Genomic DNA, 23,725 nt, shown 5'->3' on the forward strand with positions numbered 1-23,725 from the left:
GTCTGGTTCTGTGATTGTTTCTGTCTGCTGTATAATTAATTTTGCTGGGTGTAAACTAATTAAGGTGGTGGGATATAATTGGTTAAATAATCATGTTACAACATGTTACGATTGGTTAGTTAAATTTCAGTAAAATGATAGGTTAAGGTATAGCTAAGCAGAACTCAAGTTCTACTATATAGTCTACAGTCAATCAGGAAGTAAGGGGGGTGGGGAATGGGAATAGGGAATGAAGGTGGGGAAACTGGAATCATGTTTTGCTAAGGGGGGGAATGGGAACAGGGACACAGGTAAGGCTCTGTGGTGGTGTCAGAACTGGGAAGGGGGACACTAAGGAAGGAAACTGGAATCATGCTTGCTGGAAGTTCACCCCAATAAACATCGAATTGTTTGCACCTTTGGACTTCGAGTATTGTTGCTCTCTGTTCATGCGAGAAGAACCAGGGAAGTAAGTGGGTGAAGGAATAAGCCCCCTAACACTTAGTATCACTTACACCTCTGTTCTTTGTTAATAAACTTATTTTTAGTTTTACCATAAACCATCTCAGTGCTGTTATATTGAAGTGAAGTGGGAGTCTTCGGCTAAACTAACAGGTTGGTATGTACTCTGTCTCTTTGGAGACAGAAATTAAGTTTGCTGTGAGTGTCCAGTGAGAGGGACTGGAACCTGCAGGAAGATGTCTCTGGGGAACTTGGAAATTGAAGTTCACTATTAACTTCAAGGCAAGGTTTAGACTGGCAGAGTCTTAAGGAGTTTGCTGGCAAGGCAGATAGGCTGGAGTGTCAGGGAGCAGACACACAGGTTAGCAGCAGCAGCAAAGCTCTCACTTGCTGAGGCAGGAGGGTAACACAGTGGCTTACAGTTCTGGGTGTCCTGAGCAGAATGTCACAGTCTGTGCCTGGGGTTACCCCTAGGTGATCCAGAGCTAGGAACAGTGCTTAGCAGCATGTGGGACTCCGTGGTTGGATCCCATCATCACAGACTGCTGTTCATTCAGGAAGAAGGACTAGAACATGCTGTGAAAAAGTCCAAGGGGGGGGGGGGGGAGAAAAACCCAACAACCTGGTAGCATTGGAAGGATGATGCAGTGGTTAGGGATTTAGCATGAGTCTCTGGGGACCTGGGTTCAAGTCTATGCTCCTCTATAGACTTTCCCAAAAGTCAACTGGGAAGTCATTTAGTCTCTCTCTGCCTCAGTTCCCCAACTGTAAAATGGGGAAAATAGTACTGTCCTACTTCACAGGGGTGTTGGGAGGGTAAATACATTAAAGACTGTGAGGTGCTCAGATATAACAGTAATTGGGGCCATATAAGTACCATAGCCAGATTATCCAAATTGTATTACATAAGAAATCTAAGATACAGAATTGCTTGCCATGAGCATGGGGTCTTTTAGTTAAAAAGGAATTTCTGTAACATGTAAGAAATATCTTTATTTTAATAAATTTGTTCCACTCACCTCCAGAGATGAAAGTGTCAAATATTATCTGGGCTCCATTAAAGAAGTCACCAAACTGGGCCTCCCAAATTGGCAGTAACTTGGGGCTTTCAATACTCATTCCATACTCAAAACCAAGCACAGCTTCTTCAGACAGGGGGCTATTGCTCACCTAACAAAGAGAAAGAGTTTGGAAAACATAGGTGGGTGAAAGAAGATGTTTGAATTTGACTATTTTTCAGAATCCGAGCACGTCTATGATAGGAATGTTTGGGAGGCATTCCATAATCACCTTTTTTCGGGGGAGGGAGGGCGAAAGAAATTGCAGGGGAGCTATAATGCTACTTCATAGTCTCATTCACCTCCACAGCTGATCTCCTCCCCCCTGCAAAAAAAAAAATAAAAAAAACCCCAGAACCCCTCTTTCTCAACTATCCGAAATAAAATAACCAAGAGCTTGAGTTGAATGTGTTGCTGAATTGACACAATTAATCGACCTCCTCCCTGTAAGTCAGACCACAATTCTTTTTACCTGCAGAGTCACTTCTATGGCAAAAAACCCACCCATCTCAGTTATTAGAGAAGTGAACTGGAATTCTGTAAACCTTGGCTCTCCAACAGATTGTCCACATGGATTCAACTCCTGATGTGCACATGCCCCGCGTGCATAAGATTGGATTCTTCTGGCCAGTAGTGTCTGTTGGAGCAGCATCTGCATTCTACATATCCTCCTTACTCCCACTACCACCCAAGGACATAAAAGGCAGAATGGGCCCAACTGTTCCTCAGGTCCTTCTTGCAGACCACGGCAGTGAGACTGAACCCTCACAGCGTCCGCCTTCTTCACTGCACATTGTGCTAGTATAGTTAGTGGTTCGTTAGTGCCGGTTGTAAAAAAACAAAATGACATTATATTTCTGTTGCATAATTTTTCTTGAGTAAGTTTCAGTTAGGCTACACTACACCCATCCTCCCATTCAGGGGTGCTAGTAACATGGCAAAAGCTAAATCGCTGGGATTCAAGACATGTCCCTCATGCAAAACTTCGATGCCCGTGACGACACACACTTCTGGTGCCTGCTTTGCCTAAGAGAGAGATAAAGCCCCGAGCAAGGCTCCATATGTTTCCGACTTCTCTTCGAGAAGGGACAAGCTAGAGAAGCCCACCTGAAGCCACTACTAGAGAGCGCAGTACAAGCCTCCTTGCAGAGTGAGAGGAAGGTCAGAGGTCAACCATAGTCACCTGGTCATTCCCTCTCCATTAGTACCCAGTATCCTCAGATGCCATAGCCTCCATAATTCCCTTGTTAGAGCCTCAAGACTGATTCAGTTGTCTTGCAGGTCAAGAGCCATCTTTCCACTTATCTATTCATGCAGCCCAGAGGAAATACCTCAGATTTCTAGCAGGATCATTTTATTACTAGTACAGGATGGTGACCTCTGGTCTCTCCACAGCATCAAAGGTATTTATGAAGGATTTGGCACTTGTGGCAGCTCATCTAAGGAGGCAAGGTAGCCAGGTCTACACACACCTCAAAGACTAGCTGGTTTGAGGAAGATAAACCCCACAGATGACCACTTCGATCCAAGTAACTTTAAATTATTAAATTCATGGGACCTCACAGTCAACAGAAGGAAGTCCACACTAATTCAGACTCAAAAGCACAGAGTGCATAGGAGCAGCGCTAGATTCCAGGTCAGCGAGAGTTTACCTTCCACAGGAAAGATTCTTGACAATAGTAAAACCTCACCAAAGCACATCATCAGTAAGAGCATGTCTCAGATGTCCATGACACATCATGCCTATGTGACACAGTTTGCCAGAAGTCCCCTATCCTCCATGCAAGAATGGCTGAAATTAGTGTATCTACCCAGTAGATATCACATGGAAATGATGCTTGTGGTCTCAAGTCTTTGTTAATCTGGTGAAAAAAGCTTTTTTAGGTATGCAAAAATTCTCTGCACATCTGCCTACCAAGACTGGTGACAGATCTCCCACTGAGGGATGGGGAACTCCTCTAGATCATCTCTGAATTCAGGACCCATGGTCCCTTCAGGAAGCTCATCTCCACATAAGCATCCTAGAGCTTAGAGCCATCTGCCTGCCATGCAAAGTGTCCCTGCCTCTTCTCCATAGATGCATAATCTAAGAGTTGACAGATAACACCACAATCATGCACTATGCCAACAGATGGGAGAGCATGATGGCCTGACAAGGCAGAGACTACTTGGTGCATTCCAAATCAAATCTTACCAGTGGCTCTGCACCTTTCCAGCCTTCAAAACACGTTAGGAGACCAACCCAGCAGACCGTTCTGAGAGACTCAGTCCTGCAGAATGCCTTTTGCAAGTGGGGATTCCCAGAAATAGACCTATTTGCCACAGACCAGAATAAACAGGCATCAAACATTTTGTTCCAGAGGGGGTTCTAGCCCAGGATTCCACAGATACTGCTCATATGCCTGGTACTGATGTATATCTTTGTGCCAATTCTCACAATACCAAGGGTTCTGAGGAAACCAAGACAAGACACAGGACTAATTATTACAGTGATTGAGCTCTTTAAGTCTATCTGTTCAGTTTACCAAAAAGAAGATTGGGAGGTGAATTGATTACAGTATGTAAGTACCTTCATATGGAGAAAATACTAATGGCCTCTTTAATCTAGCGGAGAAAGGCAAAACAAGAACTAATGGATGGAAGCTGAAGCCAGACAAATTCAAATTAGGTATAATTCTGTTTTAAAACTAAAAATAGCGATAAACCATTGGAACAAAACTATCAAGGCAAATGGTGGATCCTCCCTCTCTTGATGTCTTCATAGAAGACTGAGTAAAGCACGTCCTCCGGAAAGGCATCCACTCACTAGTTATTGGGCTCAATACAGGGGTAACAGTGATATGTTAATGGCCTGTGCTATATAGGTCACACTAGATAATCTAAAAGTCCCTTCTGGTCTCAAACTCTGATTCATGATAGCTCCAGCATTCGCTGGACAGTTCCATTATTTGGATCTGACAATCTCTCAGTTCAGCCCTCGATCACCTTACCTGCTCAATCTAGTAGTCATTCAGAACAACAGCCAGATCCTGCACCCGGACCCAGCACTGTTACACCTGACAGCCTCGATGCTGGCTACATGACATCCATTGAAAGAAGCTGCTTAGACAAAGTTCAGAAAATTCTGCTCTAAAGCAGGAAAACCTCAAGCCAACTTTGCTTTTTAAGTCAAAGAGGTTGTCTATCTAGGCATCTCAGCACTAACTGTCTTACTGGACTACACTCATTTCAACAATACTGGGCTATTTACTAGCCCTTGAAACAGTCTGGATGATATTAGCACCACCTACCAGCTACATCTGCACACTGCCCTCCTATTCAGGGCTATACTGTTTTCTATCCAACCGTGACAAAGCTCCTTAAGGCAGGTTTTTCCCTCAGTCTGGGAGCTCCCTCCCTCTTGGGAACTCAATATAGTATTAGCGGAGTTGATGGATTCCCCATCTGAGTCCTTAGCCACCTGTTCCATTTACCACAATCTATGAAAACTGCCTTTAATAGCCATTACATTAGCTCAAAGGATAGGAGAGATTCAGACCTTCGGGGTGGGCTCCCTTACCCAGTATTCCCTAAGGATAAAGTTACTCTCAGGCCTCACCTCAAGTTCCTGCCCAAAATTGTTTCAGAATTCCATACGAACCAATTTATTCCCCATCTCCTAGTTTTCTCCCCCACGCCTTCCTGCACCCCAGAGAAGCTAACCTTCACACACTAGATGTAGTAAGGTGACTGTCTTTTTACACTGAGAAGACAAAACCATCCAGGAACACACTCAGACTCAGACACTCAGACTACTGCAAAGTTTGTAGCCTTTGCAGAGAGCATTAATAGTCAGGCAATATCCCCTTAGGGATAATCTAACTGCATGAGGACATGTTATAAATTAACCAGGCTAGATCCATTTTGCTATACTGGAACTTATTCCACTACAGCTTAGGCAGCCTCTGCTGTCTGTTTCAAGAGTGTCCCTATTCTGAAAATCTGCAAGGCAGTTATGTGGCACCCAGTTGACACATGCACTGGACGCTATTCTTTGTATCTGAAAGCCTCTGGGGTAGAGGCTTTCAGATTATCTCTCTTTCGGTAGGGCTGTCCTACTATCCTTAACTGGAACTCCTACTACCCCACTCCGACCAACCATAACTGTTAGCCACCAAGAGTAGAGTCCATGTGGACAATCACTTGAAGAATGAACAATTGCAAGTTAATGTAAGGCAAGTTTCTTGGAGATGTGTTGTCCACATGGGTTCTACATACTACCCTCCTTGCCAGCTACTACAGAGTCGAACTTCTCTGACATTCTGCTTTAGCAAAGAAACTGAGAGACCGGTGGGCCCATGCCTTCTACTGTAACTAAGGCTAAGATTTTATCAGGGTTATTTTTAGTAAAAGTCACAGATAGGTCATGAACAATAAATGAAAATTCATGGAAGTCGTGACCTGTCTGACTTCTGCTGCTGCGGCTCCATGGTTTCCCCTGCCATGGTGGTGGCTGGGAGCTGTGGGGTTCCCCCTCTGCCCACGGCAGCTGGAAGCTGCAGGGTGACCATATTTCCCAAAGAGAAAATGGGACAACCCCAGCTGCTTGCCTGAGGTGTCCGCCTCCCCGCCGCACAAAGTCGCCCGTCACTGGAACCCTGACGAGGGCCCCCTGTCACCACTGTCGCCGGAATCCTGCCGCCATCGCCCCACTGGCTGCCAGCTCCTGAGTCCTGCAGCCCCAGGGACTGAAACTGAGCATGTCACGGAGGTCTCAAAGTCACGGATTCCATGATTTCCATAACCTCCAGGACATGGATGTAGCCTTAATTATGATCTCATTTTGTAGGGTGGGAGAGCACGAAGACATCTAGGGCACAAGCACTGCTCCAACAGACTCTAGTGGACAAAATAATCTGATCTCACATGCATGGGGATGCAGGCGCACTGAAAGTGGAATCCACAGGGACAACACATCTTGAAGAACCAGAGTTACTGTAAGGTAAGTAATTGGTCTTTCTATTCCCTACTCTCACTTTGGCTCATTGTATGACCTTGGGCAACCCCATTAATTTCTGAAGCTCAGGCTCCCCATTTTTGGAATGGCAAGTTATCCACCTTTGAGAAGGCCTTTTGAGAAGCAAAACACTGTTATAATAATTTGCATGTAACTATGTGAAGACATGGACAAGTGACCTGTTCTATAAAGCATACTCCATACCTCTAGGAAGCCTTTCTGATCCGGAGACAAATGATTCAGCGGGATATAGGTTTCATCTGTCTCTTGGCAAACCAACATTGCGTGTCGTTGGCTGAATGTTCCTCTGCCAACATCCTGGCCACTTAGTCGGATATTAAACCCTTTATCAAGCAAGAAACAAAGTAACCTTAAACAATCAAAGTCATAAAGGGAGAGACTACTAGTGACAACTACTCCTTACTCAACAATATCACTTCCCTCTTCAAAATCCTCTCTGGTTTCGCCTCACTAAGCATATCAAATTAAAAGCTTCTTTTTCTAATCATCAGGGCTCTGTGCAACTCTACTCTTCTTTACACATCCCTGCCCTCACTTCTCCCGCACCACTCCCAAGGCTTGTTCCTTAACGGCTCTCTAGGAATCCTTTCTACCACTCTTATCTTTATATCTTCTTCCACTCCACTCCTTACTCTTACATCAAACATCTCTAGTTCTCTTGGGCAAAATCTTACTCCCCTCCTTCAAACACACACACCTCCTATTAAGACTCAGCATGCTCTCTGCACCTTTCCAGGCAAGGTCATGTAAATATCTAGATCGATGTGTTTGAACTGTTTATAGTCTGTGTTTGCATTAGAGTCTTAAGTTTTTTTGAGCAAGTACTGAGATTACTTATGTGATGGTACAGCATCAACTTGACTATCAATTATTAAAATTACTATTAGTTTACCCATGCGGAGGAATAAAATTAGTACTGGGTATCTGCCTTCTACTTTAGAACTGGATGCTCTTGAGCAGAGACCTCCACTAGTGACAAACTGCTTAGCTATTTTATAATGTTAATAAGTGTACACGAAGCCAGAAGCAAACCACAGAATGCATGTGCCCTGCATGCAATGTAGTACAAATCTGAATCCAGGCCTACGAGGTGAAAAAATTCAGCCTTATGCTTCAAGTTAAATATATACTTATGGGAAGGAATTTTCCTCCAGGGCAGATTGGAAGAGGCCCTGGAGGTTTTTCGCCTTCCTCTGTAGCATGGGGCACGGGTCACTTGCTGGAGGATTCTCTGTTCCTTGAAGTCTTTAAACTACGATTTGAGGACTTCAATAGCACAGATATAGGTGTGAGGGTTGTGGTTTTTTTTTGTAGGAGTGGTGGGTGAAATTCTGTGGCCTGTGTTGTGCAGGAGGTCAGACTAGATCATCATAATGGTCCCTTCTGACCTAAATATCTATGAATCTATGAGTAGTCCCATTTATTTCAATGGGACTTAGCTTTAAGCACAAGAAAATATGTTTCAGTGAATCAGGGCTTTATCCTCTGGACTCCTAGTATCTAACCTACAAGTATAAATGGCACAAGGTGGTCATGGTTGCCTTTTTATTGGAAAAAGATTCTATTTTATTGGGCTTTTATATAGTCACAACTCTTGGAATTGATCATGAGATACATTAAAAAAAAATCTCATAGCATATTAGATTGTCACTGAAGCAACATGTTATACTATCTGCTGTCTAGTTGCCCCTTACCTTGGCTGAGTAGTGAACCAAAAGCTAATGTTTCAGCTGTAGCCCAGTCCAACTTCGTTCCTTCCTTCACTTTCTGTATTCTTGCCTGAATATTTTTTAAAAAGTAGATCAGTGAATTTAGCTTTGTCATTCTGCACCTCATCAGACGTTACAGCTCAACCGAGATAACTAGAAAAATACACAGAGCAACATCTCTAAAGTTTTATTAGTCACTATAACAGAGCGGCTCGCCCCTTTAAGAGCTGGAGGCCTGGAGCTTGTCAGCTCTGTACAATTAGCCCTGTCTGCCACATCTGGGATGAGTTGTGTGGTTTAATTAGAGCCAGCTGGGTATGGACCAGGTGACTCCCTCCAGGAGCCTCTCACTCTGATGCTAAAGGGGAAAGCCCCGAAATCAGGAGAGCTGCTCCAGCTGGGAAGGGCTGGGAATTGCCTGCTAAGGCAAGAAGGACCCTGAGACACCAAGGGAGTTTGGGGCTGTGCCCAGCTGAAAACTGGAGGGAAGACTTTGTTTATTTTTGAACTTTAAGTTCAAACCGTACCCTAAAGGAGGGCTGATATTGGACTTGATAGAGCCCTTTTGAGTTTATTAAGAAATCGAGCAGAAAATGAGGTGGTAGAGCACTTGCAGGCCACCAGGGAACACCTGGGAGGAGGCCACTTGCTGACAGTCACCTTACGCCTCGATCCTGCAATCAGTTCTATGTGGTGGACACATTTGTCCATGCAGATCATCAGTGAATCATGGATCCAATTGCAGGATCTAGATTTTAAACTCCTTGGAGTACAGGCTGTGCTTTTAACATCACAGTTTTTTGTTTATTTTAGTGCTGGGGAAAGATGCCAGATGGAAGATTTCCAGTCTCCAGAGCTGACTACAACAGATTAGACAGCAACCATACAAAATGTTCTCCAAAACACTCCCCTTCCAACATGTACCCATGGATGTGGAAGGAGGTAGGCTAGGTCAGTCTTCCTGCCCATTCAACTCTTGGCCTCTCTGAGGCTACCTATCAAGGGCCAATCAATGCCAACAATTTTGTTATGTGGATGCATTCACTTAGAACTGGAACAAAATTTTATACAGACAACTTACTAGCCATCACACATTAGTAATGAAGGTGACTAACAACAACCTGGTGCACATTTATACTGGGGACCTAGGAAATAGACTCTATATTCCATTACCAATCCCTGAGACAGTCTCCCATAAAGTAAGTTTTTATTCCATTTAAGAGTTTTAAAAAGACCTAACCCAAGTTTGTTGAATGTTTTTTCCTTTATTCTATCAATAAAAAAAATAAAGTGCTATAATTTTGGGGAGATTACCCTGTATTTCTCGCACACACCCAAAAAATAGTGGTTCAAGCCTTGCAAAGCTCAAATCAGCCTCATCGGGGAAGAATTATTTCTTTTACAAGACGACTTTGTTCTTTAGTTGCATGCTTTGTGGTGTTAGATTTCCACCGTAACAGGTTTTTTTTTTTTGAGCTATGGAATAAGAAGATAAACTTCATTAAGCCTTACAGACCTGTACATGCGTCCTCAGAAGATGACTGTGCATCTGGAGCTCTTCAGGCACCTCCACAGACTTGATGCCAATGAACTGCAGGAGTGGCACAGGCAGGCCTGTATCCCAAATGGTGATCCTAGCAGAGGGTTCCACCATGCCACTCCAGTGAGCTTGCAGGTTGGTTGAAGGGGGGCTATACATCATCATGTTGGCTAGATGATCATTCAGCTTGGAGTAATATGAAGTCTTTATCTCCAATACCTCATCCTCAGTCATGAGCCCACTGGCTATTAGACGCTCTGCATACATGTCTGGGATACTCTTACGGGATCTGTCAGGGAGGAAGTCAAACCCCACGCATGTACACTGTGCCATCAGTGTAGTAACAAGGAAATACAACCTTGTTGCTGCCGGATGGCAATATAAACTCATTCCAAGAACTGGAGTGAATGATCTGCTGGGTTACAATCATTCAGATGGAGGCCCTCCAAAAAGTAAGGGGCAGAAATTCTCCAGGACAATTTGTGCTATCTTGTTTATTATTGGAGAAGCATCTGTAACTGGCAGCTATGGTCAAAAAGAAAGACTCAAAATCAGAGTTGCACTCTAATAATGATAAACTCACAGCAAGTTGAGTTAAGACAAGGAGTCTAAGCCTTCTCTTCCACAATAGTGAACATTGCATGCACACTCCATCTGAAGTGCCAGAATATACTGGCTAGCACATTTTGAAAAAACTTTTTTGGAGTGGGGATAAAGTTAGGGTAAGTTTTACTGCTCCTAAAACAGGATTCTAGCTGAACTGGCAGGAACCAGCTTAAGCAGGCATTGTGCAAGCTTCCCACACACAGCTCTGCCAATGGCCATCAGCCCTGATCTGCAAACCCTCCCCAACCAGTTGTGTCTGTCCTGAACCCCACAGATGCTCATGAGCAAAGGGCAAACCAATCAAGAATAGCTATTGGGAAGTTTTAAAATGCAGATGGACTTGTTCTTCAAAGGAGCATCAAACTGCATATTCAAGCACTAACACCATCATCAGTAATGCCCAGTTTCTCATTAATATGCAAGAGGTCTTGACAGTGTGCTCCAAAGAGCATAGCCATGTCCACACTAGCACTTACCCTGCTGCAAACACAGATGCTGGTGCACCATTGCCAACAGCAGGACAGAATGTGCCATGTCAACAGGGACCTTAAATTTCATATAGAGGCTTCTGTTACAATTGAGGATAAACTGATCATTACTGCAGCTGGTTTAGGCATGAGTTATATACCTTCCTTTGCTAGCATTAACCTACCTGATGATTTTATACATGCTGGGGTTGGTGAAGAATGGCTCATCAAGTTCATTGTGGCCCCACTGTCTGTAGCACAGCAAGTCTACAATCACATCCCTGCGGAAGTGGCGCTGATATTCAACAGCTAATCGCGTCGCTCGGATGACTTCTTCAGCATCGTCACCATTCACATGGATAACTGCACACCCAATTATCTTACCTGAACAGAAGTTCAAAATATGGATTTATGAGTCAAACTCAGGGCGAGATCTAACAAAGTGCTCCCTACCCTTTGCAATCACAGGAGAATGAGCACATGGGATATGCTCACTGGAACCCAACATGTGATCTCTGCTCAGTGCATCAGAGAGAGGCCAAAAAAAATCCAGAGAGATTCTGCCCATGTGAGCAGGGAGAAGAGTCTTTGTGGTTGTTACAATCACCTCAACCCTGTGCATGTGTGCAAATGGGTCCACAGTATGGTTCCAGAGTGAAGTAAAGCTTCTAACAGGTTTTGTGCACACAGTCTCTAAATCCTCTCATTCTGGATGGAAACTAAAGCCCTCATAGGCTGGCAGTCTTTTGGTTGCATCTTGCTCCAGCAGAGAAACAAAATACAGTTTTTAACTTGAAGCAGGGTTTATCTATACAGAATTTCCTTGGTCAGAAGCAGTCCTTCCCCTAATCCACTCATGCTCGGTTGCTCCCAGCAGATCCCAGACAGGTTTGTCAGAATCAAAGTCTTTTCAAATAAGCAGAAGAAAACCCCAAACTCGCATTAGAGCTCCCTTCTGTCTGTGTGGCAACTAGACTGTCTAGGCAGAAAATAAGCTAGTTCCCAGCTGTTTGCTTGTACTTCCTTTTAGATGTTCCATTTAGATGTTCCAGGGAAGTTAACATGCTCCCGCTATTTCCCTGGCCCTTCTGGTGATTTTTTTTCCTCTCCACATAGAATCCCAGGAGTACCACAGTTCTCTGACCTGATCACTCTAAGGACTCAAATGGGTAATAAACCATGTCACAACCAATACACAACATGGAAAGGAAATCTAGGGATGTGAGCCACAAAACCAATGCAGGGAGAAAATGGAATGCAATTTGCTTTCTCTATCAGTTATCATGGGTCCACCCTATAACATCTGGTTTGCTAAAGCAGTGAAACAAAGATTTAGTGTGAAACGCCCAAGACATTAATATGTTTTTAGTTGTAGGGGATATAATTACATCTGCACACATGGGAAGGACAAAGCATATACAATCTAGCTAATCAAAGAAGATTTGTGAACAAAGACAAATCAGAGAGAGAGAGAGAGACTCTTCATTCACCTTATTCAAGTAGTGGCATCAACCTCATATTTCAACACAGAAGTCCACCAGTTACACTACAATCACAAGCAAGATACAGTCATACAGTAGAACCTTGGTAAGTCAATGCTTCAGAGACCCACTGTGTTTAAAAAAATGCTTGTTGAATTTAACAAATCAGTGATAAAGTCTCATACTATATCACAAAACATACTTGAAACACTGGTCAAATAAATTTAAAAAGTTCGTTACTGATAAAAAAAAAAAAAAACTTAACTATAGCCTAGTAAACATTCTGTAAAATTACTAGGTAAATTTTCTCTGCTATTAAATCTTTGTCATGAAGTGCATGAAAACAATTTTGTGTGTTTAAATTATTATTATTAGCAAAGTGTATTCTACTCTATTAACAAGTCCAATTTACCTAATTCATCGTAAGTGTGGAAAAAGATTCCCTAGGATTCATAAACACTATCTGTGAAAATCCAAAGAGGAATTTGTACTTGACATTCACACTGGGGAGTTTAAATTTCTTTTACACAGGTTACATAACCACTTGTCTGGTGACCCTTTTACACATACCAATATCACTACAGTATAGTGACGATCTTCCTCGCTCTGGAGGAGTGGTGTAACCCAGCTGATTATTAACAATCAAATGGATGCTTCCACCAACTCTGAAATGTGGGAGATTAGAGAGTGTCAACGTTTCAGGAACAATCCCTTGACCAGAGAAAGCAGCATCACCATGAACCTAAATTATAGAAGAAGGAGACAGAAAAGGATGTGTTAGTAGCCATGCTGAAAGATGTCACAATGAGAAAAAATTCATTACACAAGATCTTTCAGAGTGATCATACAGCCCTAATAATACCAGTCACTCACTCCCATGCTAATTTGATAGATTTTATATAATCTTTTAACTCCAATGAAGAGTCACGGCCAGCAACTGTGCACACATTGGCCGATCTGTTATCTGCTCGGAGCAAACCTATAATCTCTTAAAATAGACTTTATCATTACACACAGCATTATAACCTAACATGGTTGGTCAAGTGTGACAGTTGTTAGTCTGCAGTAGATTTGCAGTAAAAGATCAGTGAACAAAATTAAGTCAGTCACCATCTGATACACTGCCCCTCCCCCAAAAATTAAACGTTGCAGGCCAAAATATACATGGCTTCTGTCTGTCTACACTTCAGTAAATATAGGCATAGAATAGAGATATGGAGAAAGGATAAAAAGGGATGAAAAAAACAAACATAAATGAAGATAAAAGGTTTTTAAAAGGGACTGAGAGCTACTGAAGACCCTAAATCAACAGGAGATACAGGTAGGCTTAAAAATTACAATTAATAACATATTTGAAGAAAATGTATTTAAAAAAGTTACAAACAGCCCAGGTTTTTGAAAAAGTTGAAAACACTGGGCTCAATTACAGGTTTGTATTGAAACTGGAGTCTTTAGTTGCAGAGCTTGAATCCAAACGTCCCCAGAGTTCAGTGTGGTTCAGACTGAGGTTCTATTAAAGCCTCCCTCTATAGTCAAAATCATTGAAGATTAGAAGTTTTAGAAAACTGCTAGGTAAAACCAAGGTGAGGGTCTTACCTTCAGATTCAGGATCCGCAGACTCAGAACTCAATTGACACTCTATAGATACAAACCTAGCCACATCACAATTGAAGAAAATGTGCATGTGAAGCCCTGGTGACATGAAACCTCTGGATTTTAAGTAGTTCTAATAAAACTTTTCAGTTCATCTTTACAAGGGGGCATCACAGATAAGCAGTGTTATTCATTACAAGGGAGACCCCCAGCATTCAGTTCCGTTTCCACTCCTGACCCTGACACTCCCTCTGCAAATTTAGAAAGGAACCGTGGCAAGTTTCTGGCATCTCTGAAAGGATTTCACTTCTTGCTCCAGCTGTTTTGCTGCTCTCCAAAAGCCTCCATTTTGCATGGTCCCACTGAATAGCACCAGCTTCATTCCAGTACACACACTAAAGCAAGTGAAAAGGCTTGTCGGCCAATGCTCTGGTCTCATCCCAAGACCTGCAGAGTGTGTCACTGAAAAAGACTCCTCAGAACCCAGCATACAAGTTTACAGGACATTTGATATTTGAGAATTTAAGTCTCATGCCCTCTTTCTACTTAAATCTTCCCCCCCTCAGTAACCAGCTAGCCTCCAGCCATGACATTTCATTCTACTGAAGAAAAAGCTTCTTGGGTCTTCCAGTCTACTTAAGGTGCAAGAAAACAGAAAGGAATGAAATACAGTGAAACTCGTAATAAACAATCACTCAGTGCACCAGCAAGTTGCTTAATAATCTTGGTCTTAAACTAAAGGATGAACCAAGTTATACTCAATGATTTGATGCTAATATTTTAACAAGCGTCTTCCACAGAAAGCTGACTCTGAATTATTGCCAAGAAAAGCCTCTTTAATCTGCACACCAGGAGTATGAAAAACAGAGTGCTCCCTGCTCTACAACCAAGGAAAGCAGCAACTCCACTTTGCAAGCAAACTTGATTCCTGCTGAAGTTCTGTGCCACTGCACAATGCAGAGTTTGCACAGAATTAATGTTCCCCATAGAATTTGTGATTCCACCCCAACCCAGGGCTGCCAGCGGGAGCCCCAGCTGCCGATGGGAGCATCATTCTACGGTGTTATTTTGACAAATAAAATATGCAGCATTTTAAAATACTGCGCACAGAGTTTAATTTTTTGGCCCAGAATTCCTCCATAGTAAAACTTCTCAGAAACAAAGTATAAATTTAACACCAAAGTACACATGAGAACTCCAGCGCACGTTGATAGGAGAGAAAACTGTTCGGCTTCTGTGACTGGAAATGGACCAGAAGGGAATGAGACACACTGTAAGGGATGATTCCTCAAGGATTATTTGTTTTTGAACACCGGATACTTGGTGCTATCTAGTGCACTCCAAAGGCAAAGGACTTGCTCTTCTGAAGCATTTTGATGAGCCTCTGAAATAAGCTGTCACTGGCAGGGATAGTTCAGAAGTATCCAGAAAAAGGGTGAATTCTACCATAGGCCAGGCTCCAACTAGACGACAAGATTTTAATAAGAGGATCCTGATTATAATGGAAACCATGTCAAAGGGTCATGTAAGGCATGAGGCTGCCTGTTATTTAACTTACGGTATTTTATATGCCCCACCCTCTTACTATAGTATCGGATTGCCTTAGAATCTTGAATGCCTCAACACCACCATGAGCTAAGGAAATGCTTTTCTTCCCCCATCTGTAAAACTGAAGCACAGACAGTGACTTGCCCAAGGTCACACAGGAAGTCTGTAGCAGAACAGAAAATTCAATCTGGGTCTCCTCAGCCCCAGGCTCATGCCCCAGCTACTGTTCCATCCTTCCTGTCTCTACTGAAGGTAGGCCCTTAAGCTATGTCTACAGTATGGACCATACAGCAGCACAGCTGTACCGCTGCAAAGTCTCCTGTGTAGCAGCTCTATGCCGGCCGGCATAATTAAACCACCCCCAATGGGCAGAGGAAGTGATGTCGGCGGAAGCGTGTCTCCCACTGACATAGCACTGTCCACACGGGCGCTTTTGTCAGTGACGCTTATATCAGTCAGGGGTGTGTCTTGCCAACAAAAGTGCTAGAGTAGACAAAGCCTTAGTGAAGGTTTCATTACACAGTGGTCATTTTATTCAGAAGGAGGGAAGAAGAAAGTGCACATTGTGGGTGTCAAGGAGATTAGGCGACGAAAGGGAATCAGAGACTCTTCCATGGGAAGTAAGTTTGGCCATTCCCCCCACCCCCAAAGAAAAACAGAAAAATTAGAAGGCAGGAGGGTGTCTAGTGGGAAATCAACTATTAGGGCGTGTGTGACATGGGGCTAAGGTTAGGGAAGGTTTTACTTGTACAAAAGAGATGGATGGGTCTGGGTAATGGAATCTGGTGGCAAAATCTAAGGGGATAAACAAAAACCAGCCTCACTGGTATCAGCCATGAGCATCACTTTCAATTCTGCCCATGGCATTTGAGCCCTCCTGGAATTTACTGGGGTGGGGGGGGGGGGAAGAGAGGGGAAAACACGTGCGTGTCTCATATGCTTCTCAAATCTAGGATGTCCTTTGAAATGCCTTGACATGAACAGGCTACACCTAGTTGTTTCCATAAAACAACTCCTGGAGAAATAAGTTTATGTTATAGAGACCACCCAGCAATGCAGTACAGGATTCTTCTGGCAGCCTCCATATTACATTTGAGGGAGGAAATAAAATAATGTTGGCCGATGTTTTAATTGCTGTAATTAGGATTTAAAAAATTGGTGGACTGAAATCTCTCTTTCCCATGATAGTCACCTACCACTGTCATAGAAGTCGTCTTCTAATTAAAATCATCATAGCTAATTAAAGCCTCACAACAGGCACAACCCCTACTTTGGGGAAGGAGAACCTGGAGGCACAGAGAGGCTAATGGCCCGATTTTCAGAGATGTTGAGAAATCCACCATAAAAGAATCTGCGGGTGCGCAGTGCTACTGAAAGTCAGACCACACATGCCTTGCTCAAGGCCAGAAGAGTCAAGGGCAGGTCTGGCTCTCAGACCCTTGCTCACAATAGTTACAGAAATATCAAGATTATTGTATTAACGGCAACTTTTAAGTCACAACAACCAATAAAATAAAAAAAATTGTAACTTAAGAATATTTTCAAGGTTTAAAACAAACATGATGTCCTGCAGGTCAGACATTTCCTTTGGCTGGGTTTGCTTATGGCCCGCAACTACTCTGGCTGGTCACTAGTTTCTAGACAATGCCTGATCAAGAGGCCACTACTGCTTATTTATCATAGAATATCATGGTTGGAAGGGACCTCAGGAGGTCATCTAGTCCAACCCTCTGCTCAAAGCAGGACCAATCCCCAACAAAATCATCCCAGGCAGGGCTTTGTCAAGCCTGACTTAAAAACCTCTAAGGAAGGAGATTCCACCACCTCCCTAGGTAACTCATTCCAGTGCTTCACCACCCTTCTAGTCTTCAATAAGTCTTCAGCTCAGTCTTCAATAATAGTCTGAGCCTTAATTTCACCCCCTTCAGAAGTTATTGAAATGTAACTGAGGAAAAGAGATGGTCAATTCTTAAGTCTCAGTCAGTGAGCTTTGATTACAGAGAGATGGGTCAATGGGCCAGACAGTAGGAATCATTAAAAATTTGTCATGCACACGATTAGAGTTGCATTACCCAAGAACTTGCAGAAGTTTGATCTTTTCCACTACAGTGGATGGCAAATTCAGAGAGGCTTGATCATAGAATGGAAAAAGATTATGCAATATTTTCCTCCCCCCTTCTTACAAAATTGATAACTCTCTCAAAACTGCTCCAGATGCTGGAGTCTTTTCCTTTCCTCAGACTTGTGGTTTGGACAGAATTTCTGAAATTATCTTGAAGTTAGAATGCAGCTGTGCTGAGATCTTGGGAGGGTAAAAGATGAAGATAAACAAAAAACAAAAAAAACACAAACAAAAACTCAAGCTCCCATAAAATGTCAAAATTCTTAGGAAATGCTCCTTCTCTAAGCTTAACTAGAGGCGAATGCCCTGCAATCCTGGCCAGAAGTTACAACTACAGGAAAAACAAATCCTTTAAAGAGGTTTAAAACTAAAAGTAGATGAGTGGAAGCTGCAAGACACATAAGCCATGCGCCCAAGACATTTAAATCAACATATACATATGGTCAAAGACTGGCATTTATATCTAAAAGCCCACTATGACTCAAAACAAATAAATTCCCACACCAGAGCAGAAATGTAGCCCATCTAGACCAGTTCTCATTTCCTGTAGTGGTTCATGCCAGGTGCTTTATGACCTGACCAGACTACAGCTGAAACCATGCTAGCAATAACTGTATTTTATAGTCTTACACTATGGACAGGAATTCCCCCCGCCATTTATAACCATATTTCAATGAGATTATTATAGGTTACCTCAGCGGTCTAATGGTATGTCACCAGGCTTATCCCACTCATGAGAAATGGTCTGTATGCTGATATTGGAATGAAATACGTATCAGGAGGCCATATTTATGGAATTTAAACAGCATGTGTCAATGAAAGAGGGAATCAAGGAATGTGAGGTGAAAAACTGGTAACTCTCAGGCATAAGAGATGGAGAAGTATGGGGGATACTTACATGTGTTTATCTCCCAAATGGACCCTTTTTACAATCTTGGGATATAGAACTTCATCCAGAAATTTTGTGAAGGAAGATCTGGAGACCTTGGAGAACTAGGTTCACTGTCAGTCTCACTGCCATTTTAGCTAGACTGCTTCCCTTTCACCATCTATAACCAGCCATAAAACAGAGAGAAGGAGCCAGCTGCCAACTCCCATGCCAATACTGCTGTCCCTAGCCAAAAGCAAGTGAGCAAAGAGAACTAGAGCAAGCCAGCCTTGAGACTTTCTACACTTATCACTGGGGAGAGGAAATAACTTGCAGGGAGCTGTGCAACAAAAAGCCTGAAGTGAGGCTCTAAGGCCAAGACTCTGAAAGAAGAAGAGCTTTATACCTATTTTCTCCCTCTTGACTGGCTAAGTGCCCCCAACTAATAACCACTGTAGTCCTATGTTCACTTTATTTTTAGTGACTAACCCAAACCCCTGTTAAAAACCATCACATGATCATCAACATAGCAAAGCTATTCTAAGCCTGACAGCAATCCCTGACATGGGAGTTGGCTTGTGTTGAACAGAAGTGGGTAGAAGACCTGAGACCGCTACTAGGTTAACAGGAAACGCCAAAAACAAACAAACAGGGGCTGGTTGCTCCTTGAACACCTTTGTTTTTCAGGAGGAGAAAGAGTTACACATGTTTAAGTTTATGAGATCACTTTCCTTGTTATCTCCACAAGAAGAGGTATCACAAAGAAGGCCACACAAACAAGGGAGTTTTCCATATCCTCTCTAAACTGCAGGTGGAAAAGTTTCAGAGTAACAGCCGTGTTAGCCTGTATTCGCAAAAAGAAAAGGAGTACTTGTGGCACCTTAGAGACTAACCAATTTATTTGAGCATGAGCTTTCGTGAGCTACAGCTCACTTCATCGGATGCATACTGTGGAAATTGCAGAAGACATTATATACACAGACACCATGAAACAATACCTCCTCCCACCCCAGAGTGAGTTTGTGTGGGGGGGGGGGGTGAGAAAACCTGGATTTGTGCTGGAAATGGCCCACCTTGATTATCATGCACATTGTAGGGAGAGTGGTCACTTTGGATAGGCTATTACCAGCAGGAGAGTGAGTTTGTGTGTGTGGTTTTTGGAGGGGGGTGAGAGAACCTGTATTTGTGCTGGAAATGGCCCACCTTGATCATCATACACATTGTGAAGAGAGTGGTCACTTTGGATGGGCTATTACCAGCAAGAGAGTGAGTTTGTCTGTGGGGGGCGGAGGGTGAGAAAACCTGGATTTGTGCTGGAAATGGCCCAACTTGATGGTCACTTTAGATAAGCTATTACCAGCAGGAGAATGGGGTGGGAGGAGGTATTGTTTCATGGTGTCTGTGTATATAATGTCTTCTGCAATTTCCACAGTATGCATCCGATGAAGTGAGCTGTAGCTCACGAAAGCTCATGCTCAAATAAATTGGTTAGTCTCTAAGGTGCCACAAGTACTCCTTTTCTTTTTAGGTGGAAAAGTGCAATTTTCATCAATCCACTAGAGCACTGTACAGTGTTCCCAGTTTTGCAGAATGTGCAAGGGGAAGAAAAAAAAAAAAAAAAAAAAAGCGTTACATGCTTCAATTTGGAACCTGAACTTCACACCAGAGTGACCACGAGCTAATGCAAGGCAAGGAATGGGCCAGTAAGCTCAGGGGCATGTTTTACCAAACAAACAAAATGCAAGTAAGTTTCCTGTTTAAGAAAAGAAAAAAGAAAAAAAGTTCAAAAAATGCAGTTTTGTTGGAAACGTGGATGAGGCCATTCAGTCCCAACAGTATCTTAACCTCTCTTTTCTGCTTTTTTCCAACAGTCCATCAATCTCCCACTCCAGAAGCAAAACTGAGGCATTTCTTTTATTCCAATTATTTCCCCACTAATGCCTTCCATGTTCATTGCTCTGGGCATGAAATAGTTCTTCCCCAGTTCCCTATTTACTCCTAGTTTCTAAAAGTTTAAGAGCAGAGTTCTCAGTTTTGGACTCAACAGAATGGAGGAAAAAAACAAAACAAAAACTCTTTACTAACTTTGAGGGTTTTTCACAATTTCAATGCAGTTCTGAAGGAGAAAGAACCCCTTTTGGTAGCCAGGAAAGATTTACCAGGACAGTATAGTGCTGAGACTCCCCCCTCACCACAACCATATACTCTAATGGCCAATACACACTGCAGTGTGTGTTGTTCGTTTTTCTCCAAGGACATGTTTTCAGAGGCTGGGAGATTGAAGGTTCCTGCTTGGTTCTATTTCAAGCTCTAATCACCCAGATTAGAAACAATGGGTGAGCATGACAGTTTAAACTGCAAAAATCGCAAAATGGCCATCAGGGAAAACAGATGTGTGCAGCTTTCAAAGCATTCTTACTAGCAAGAAGACTACTAGAAAAAGTACAGATAGAGATCATTGGCTTGGAAATCTTAAAACTGGGATGCTTAAAAACACCAGCTGCATTGTCATCTGGAGATCTTCCTTTTTCTAATAGTGAATAAACCTAGCTCTTCACCTTTCCTCTGATTTACAAACTTTACACCAAGTATCATCTTTCATACTCTCATTTGCGAAAATTTGTTTGAGCTCTCCAAGTACCTGCAGGCAGATAACTTTGTCTCCAGGTTGCGCAGCACTATCTAGCGAGTAATCTCCATCAAGAAGAGACTGTTGCCTTCCGCGTGTCTTGCCAACAGCCACCGGATTAATTGCTTCTAGATGTGATGGATTAGGCAACATGGTGACATGCAGAGGGCGGTGTGAACCAAAGTCTAGATCTACAGAGGATGTCAGGTGGGACAGGACATCCCCAATCGCTGGCGAATTCTCTGGAAACTCACTTAAGCCACGCATTTTACGGAACATCAACTGCACAGAAATAAGATTAGTTACACAATGCACATTTGTATTTACGTTACAAATTTTGGAGATATTTTTGTTTGTTTTAAGTCACACACTTTGGGTGAAGTCCTATAACCCTTTGGACCTTGCCCTTAAGCCCTTTTGTTGCAATTCTCTAAGTATTTTCACAGGGAGATCTGCAGAGCCCATGGCAGGAAGAAGTATGCGCTCACATAGGTCAATTTATCACTTGTACTCAAGCGCTGGCAATGAGATATTTTCTTGCCAAATAAACTTATTACACAAAAGTCTGAGTAAACAGCAAGCTGCTGCTAGTAAGTCAATCTGTCCCTTACCTCAGGTGGAAACTGAAGCAGCCCAGTGAGGAGATTAAGCCTTCCTCGATGAGGCATTCCAAGAATGATGTCTGTCACCCCACTGTACGCGCACATCTTTAACAATTCGTAGAAAAAACCCATCATGCTCTCTGCTCCTTCACCACTGTAACGTTTCACTGTGGCAAACTTGGTGGCCAAGAAGCGGTCAAACTCCTGATAGAAACAGAGTATGACTACAAGTCATTTAACACAATATTGAACTTCCTATAAAAGCAACAGTTACACAATTCTATGCAGAATATAAACCTGGACAAAACCCCAGCTCGCCTCAGCAGATCTTTCTTGCCTACTAGCACCACACCCAATCTAGTAGAAGAGGCTATGATTGAGATCAAATGAGAGATCAGCCACTGTCTAGTTTTATGTTAGGATGTGAGAACATGCATTTGCCCCCTGAACATATACATGCATCAGGAGGTGTAGGAAAAACATGACACAACGTGAAGGGAGGCAAAGAGGGTCAACTTGTTCAATCTGAAAATGGTGTTTATAGCAAAGTTACTTATTTCACAGGGGCATTAGGAACCCAAGTTCATTAGCATTCATAAACCCCTTAAAGATCCTCTGATCCAATGTGCAATATATTATTTTGATTAGTATTATACATGGCCCTGGGTGCTCAGGCACAAGTACTGTTGAGATGGAACAGAAGAGGAAAACACACTCAGTTTTATGTCTAGTTTTTCCCCTCACTAGTTTTGTACAACAAAGTTTTGGGAGAAACCTTAAAGTGTAAAAAATTCTTGCAGTGTTTACAATTATGGATTGAAAACAGATATAGATATGTCTATGCTAGAGACCTTTCAGCGGCACAGCTGTACCAATGTAGCTGCGCCACTGTACGATCTCTCGTGTAGCCGCTCTGTGCCAATGGGAGAAAGCTCTCCCATAGACATAATTAAATCACCACCACCGAGCAGTGGTTGCTATGTCAGTGGGAGAAGCTCTCCTGCCAACATAGCGCTGTGCACACCACCACCTATGCCGGTGCAACTTATGTCACTCGGGGGGAGGGGGGGTGCGCGCATGTGCGCGCACAACAGCCTCAGCATCTGGCTGGCTGGCATTTGTTTGTAGTTAGCCAATACTCAGCAGCCTTGAATTTAAAATTCCTGCCGTGTTTACACACAAGTGCAGCAGGAGCAACATTTCTTATACAATCTTCTCTAGACCCTGAGCCAAAGGAAAATTTGCAATTGACCTCAGTAGGGTCAGGAAAAACCCTATTTTACGAATTCCCTTAATGAAACAGCCACTGAAGGAAATAAGCTTGTCAACTGCATTTAAAAAAGGCAATGAAGCACACAACACTCATTTGCACAGAGAAAAGGCTAGTTTCAAATTCTCCCTATTTGGGCCACATGAAAGCCAGAAGCAGGGACACCTTCATATAAATACTCTTGTGCCACTATATGAACAAGATGAAAAAACCACAAAATTTTACATTATGGAAATATATGGCTAGAGTCCCCCAAACACTCAGCCCACGCACTTTATCAAGGCCGCAGAAGGGAGCCTTTCACTGCCCCTTACAGAACGCACTGGGAATGAGGCAAGAGCTCCTTTGCCAAAGCATTTGGCAGTGCTATCCAAACAGCTACTTCGCTAGAGCAACACTGCCAGAACCCTGATCATGCCCCCATTTAGCTTCCCTTCTCTCTAAAGAATAAAGGGCTTTCTTCCTGAATATTCCCTGTTGAGAGAGATTGTGACTAGAAGCTGTTGGTGAGGGGAACAAGTGACAAACAGGGAGAGTGAAATGGGAAGGGAAACACAGAACACTGGAACAGCAGCACATGTGCCTGAAGTCTCCTTGAGAGCAATACCTCACTGTTTCCCACGCAATCAGCTACTGACAGAGTAAAGCACTGCAGTTTTCTTTTAAGAATTGCTGCAGTATTATTTCATTTCTACATTGCATCCAGCAGATAAAACTCAGGTCTTCCCCATCTCAAACACATCCATATTTAGACTGTAAGCTAGTTGAGTACTG

General features: G+C 42.9%; 1 protein-coding gene across 1 annotated transcript in view; it reads right to left on the bottom strand.

Moving 5' to 3' along the window:
• The window catches only part of DHTKD1 (dehydrogenase E1 and transketolase domain containing 1), a 43,495-nt gene that overhangs the window by 10,578 nt on the left and 9,192 nt on the right, over positions 1 to 23,725 (bottom strand). The window contains exons 4-11 of the mRNA XM_074942629.1: positions 21,691 to 21,885; positions 21,092 to 21,361; positions 12,890 to 13,061; positions 11,024 to 11,222; positions 9,742 to 10,054; positions 8,211 to 8,295; positions 6,700 to 6,839; positions 1,461 to 1,611 (exon numbers count right to left, since the gene is read on the bottom strand). Of these exons, the coding sequence (XP_074798730.1) occupies positions 1,461 to 1,611; positions 6,700 to 6,839; positions 8,211 to 8,295; positions 9,742 to 10,054; positions 11,024 to 11,222; positions 12,890 to 13,061; positions 21,092 to 21,361; positions 21,691 to 21,885 (1,525 nt within the window). The remainder of the gene's footprint in view (positions 1 to 1,460; positions 1,612 to 6,699; positions 6,840 to 8,210; positions 8,296 to 9,741; positions 10,055 to 11,023; positions 11,223 to 12,889; positions 13,062 to 21,091; positions 21,362 to 21,690; positions 21,886 to 23,725) is intronic.

Source organism: Natator depressus, chromosome 1, assembly GCF_965152275.1.
Source record: "Natator depressus isolate rNatDep1 chromosome 1, rNatDep2.hap1, whole genome shotgun sequence".
In the NCBI taxonomy this organism is placed as follows: domain Eukaryota; kingdom Metazoa; phylum Chordata; order Testudines; family Cheloniidae; genus Natator; species Natator depressus.